The following is a 3,467-nucleotide window of genomic DNA, read 5'->3' on the forward strand; positions in this document are numbered from 1 at the left end:
CATTTTTTTTCCCCGTTAAAGGTTTTTTTTTTGGGGAGTTTTTCCTTATCCGCTGTGAGGGTCCAAAGGACAGAGGGATGTCGTATGCTGTAAAGCCCTGTGAGGCAAATTGTGATTTGTCATATTGGCCTTTATAAATAAAATTGATTGATTGATTGTTTTTATTGAAAATTAGCTGTGAAAAAAAGTTCTGCTATTTTGGTGATAAATTCATTCAGTTTCCTATAAATTCTTCAGAATAAAAGTCCCCCGTTAAATTGTTATTTAAAAGCTCTCATTGTGAAGCAGCACAATAAGGAAATGTTAAGGTTTCGTGGACAAGGTAACATATCCATGCAGAAATACATCCAATCAATGTGTAATCAGGCAGGTTGCATTGAAGTGTCAAATCTGGACACACGTATACGGACACAGCTCAGTTCCGATCTGGCGCATCTGATCATAAAAGTTGTATTGAAAGTGTAACCATGGCCTATAGAGAAGCAAACATAACAGAATAATGTATAATAAACACGATACAGGCACAAATTAAGTTACAGCAAAGTGTTGTGTCTTGTCAGTAGGCGCTCCCCTTCATTCATTTCCATGCCTTTTTTTCCACAGATGTTCCTCCACCACTGCCAGTGAAAGAGGAGCCCTCCATCTCCAACATACATTCTCATAGAGCCACTCGTGGTAATTCTGGATTTCTACTATATGACTCTCTCATTTTCTTTAATTTATCATTTGCGAGGTGGCAATATGAGGACAGTGGCGTATTTTTTGTTTGGTTCACTCAGTATTCAGTCTCTCTAAAATAAAACATTGAAGTTAAAGTGCTGGCATTTAGGTTTAATTCAAGAGATTGACATGTATATTGAGTCGTAACTTGTTTGGATTAAGGTCAGGTGACGGACTTGAACAGTGAAGAACATTTCACTGGATGACTGTATGTCTTGAATGATTGTTTTAGGTAAAGTCGAAAGTCAGCAATTCATCTCATAATTGTCATATCAAATCGCACGTTCCAAAGTTTAGCCAAAAAAACAAAAAATAAGTAATGCTGCAACAGTTTAAGTCCATACTGTATAATGCAAAAAGGGAAAGTGCAGGGAATACTGTACAACCACATGCTACAGTGAAATACATATATCTCTATACATACCTTTTTCGTTTGGGGCGAGAGCAGTTAAAGGCCAGTTGATTTTTTATTTTTTTTTCCCATTAATATCTTTCTTGTTTTTCAGACACAACGAGTTCTGTCAACCTCCAGATTCCACACGCTGTCAGGGATCAGCTCACCAAACTGATGAACAGCCACCCACAGTTCTTTGCCTGTGCAGGCACCACAGCAGCATTCATCATTCAGACTTGTAAGTGAGCTCTCACGAAAGCATGGTCCAAAGGTCGTTTTTTAAAAAGTCAAACATCAGGTAGTTTATCTACTGTCTACAATAACCATCGTTTAATCTGACATTGGTGTACAGACAACAAAAAACAAGCTTTCCAAATTTAGTATTTATTGTAGTATTTGTGCTGTTCATGGTGCTTTGTTGACTGCATTACTTTTAAGCTACACTCAGAAACTGTTACTATAAATCAGTGGTTTTCAAACTGTTTGTGTCCAGGGCACACCAAAGGGCAAACCAAAATCTCAAGGCACACCTGAACTCATATCTGTGCACAAGAGCTTCTGTAACGTGTGTTATCACTCAAATCGTGACATCAGACAATAAAAATAAGACAAAATAAGACAGGTAGCTTTCGTGATACTGTCTACAATTTCTTTTGAGAATCGCTGCTATATACAATACTACATACTGTATAATACAGAGCAAACAGTAGTGTATTTCTAGCTCCACTTGGTCTGCTCAAATAAAATGTCCTACCTCTGCTTGACAGCAGTATAACAACAAAAACAGAACTGCATATAAAGAAACTGAAGGTGTTACAGTCTGTTCAGTGGTTGAGTGGCGACTACCTCAGTTTGCTCTCTGTACAAACTCTTCTCTCTCTCTCTAGCCAGCGGATGCGAGGTGGTCGCTCTAGGCACGGGCAGCTTCAATACCAAAGAGGACACCTCAGCGAGTGGGCGGATTGTACACGATTCACATGCAGTAGTAACTGCAAGGAGATCACTTATGAGGTTAGTTGCAAACATGACCCTGTGTACATTAGATTGTTTGGGTCGTGGTATGCCTAGCAACAAATTATTTTCTCATCATCCACAAGTGTTACTGCACTGAACAGTGAAAGTTTACTTTTCCATGTAAGGAAATGGTACTAGATAGAAGTTCTGGTTACAAAATAAGACTGAGAAGGTTTTTTAAATTCATCTAAACTATCAAATAAAAGAAAATACTGTGTTCCATGAACCCCCCAAGGGGTCTCAAAAATCAAAATTAAACACAAGTTTAAACCTCTTCAAATACTAAAAAGCTTGTTAAATGCGGTCACATGGATGACATGTTTGTTGAATGACCTTTGCCAGTGAGGTAGGTACGTGTACATAGACACACATATGTAGACCACAGTAGCCTACAAACGTCACTGAGAACAACCTTGAATGTGAGTGCATTTCCTGTTACACAGTCCCCAGATGCTCAGAGATCACATATGTTACAGTTAGCCAATTTGCTGCTTGTCTATTTCTCAAGACCTGGGGGCGATGTCATGTCGTCTGTCAAGACCTGCAAACCCTATGTTTTTCTAACAGTTTAGGTCACATGGCCTTGTCTGTAAGAGGAAGAGTTGATGGAAAAATATCACAGTGGTGATGACTGTTATTGTGTAAAGACATTTTTGGTCATCTGCAGTTTTTCTCTGTATACACAAACAAAACAAAACAAAAAAGAATAGTATTGGTTTCACACCACAGGTATGTGTTTATAGGGGGAAATAATAGCTCAAATGTGATTTGGTTAGTACAGTAGGTTTAACATTAAAGGGAAATTTCGGTTTATTTCAACCCGTCTCCTATCGTCCTAAATTTGTTTCAAGTCACTAGTGACATAGAAATAATAGTTAGCATGTTAGCCCTTAGCCTAGATACAGCCGTAGCATCAGACCTGTTAAAACTTAATTGAACGGGCATCCTTCATCAGACCTGTTAAAACTTAATTGAACGGGCATCCTTTCAAGTGCAAAGTTAGTCCACTAAACAAACTTTTTCTCCACAAAGACCGCCTCATATCGTTAGGATAAATGTCAGAGAACATATAGAAAACGACATGTAAAAGTGTTGTCTTACCTTACCGGTGTGCTGCCATGTTTGTTGTTTACAATTTAGCTAAGGCTGCAACCGGTCCCATTCCTTGCAACAGAGATATTCCTCTTCTGTGGGCACTGGGGCACAGCATTCACAGGTAACGTTACACCACCAATCTCCAGAGCTAAATCCTTCCAGCAGCCATTCCTCCTCTGTCGTCCTCTACCTGTTGTGCCTCTCTCTCTCTCCTCCTCCGTTCTTCAGTTTCACGAAGCTCTTC

At 39.1% G+C, this 3,467-nt stretch overlaps 1 protein-coding gene across 2 annotated transcripts in view; it reads left to right on the forward strand.

Annotated features, from left to right (window-relative positions):
* adad1 (adenosine deaminase domain containing 1 (testis-specific)) overlaps positions 1-3,467 on the forward strand; it is a 33,279-nt gene that overhangs the window by 3,756 nt on the left and 26,056 nt on the right. For both annotated transcript variants that reach the window (XM_050041828.1, XM_050041827.1), the window contains exons 5-7: positions 604-675; positions 1,227-1,352; positions 2,002-2,125. In XM_050041828.1, the coding sequence (XP_049897785.1) occupies positions 604-675; positions 1,227-1,352; positions 2,002-2,125 (322 nt within the window). The remainder of the gene's footprint in view (positions 1-603; positions 676-1,226; positions 1,353-2,001; positions 2,126-3,467) is intronic.

The sequence above is a fragment of the Epinephelus moara genome, chromosome 4 (genome assembly GCF_006386435.1).
Source record: "Epinephelus moara isolate mb chromosome 4, YSFRI_EMoa_1.0, whole genome shotgun sequence".
Lineage (NCBI taxonomy): Eukaryota > Metazoa > Chordata > Actinopteri > Perciformes > Serranidae > Epinephelus > Epinephelus moara.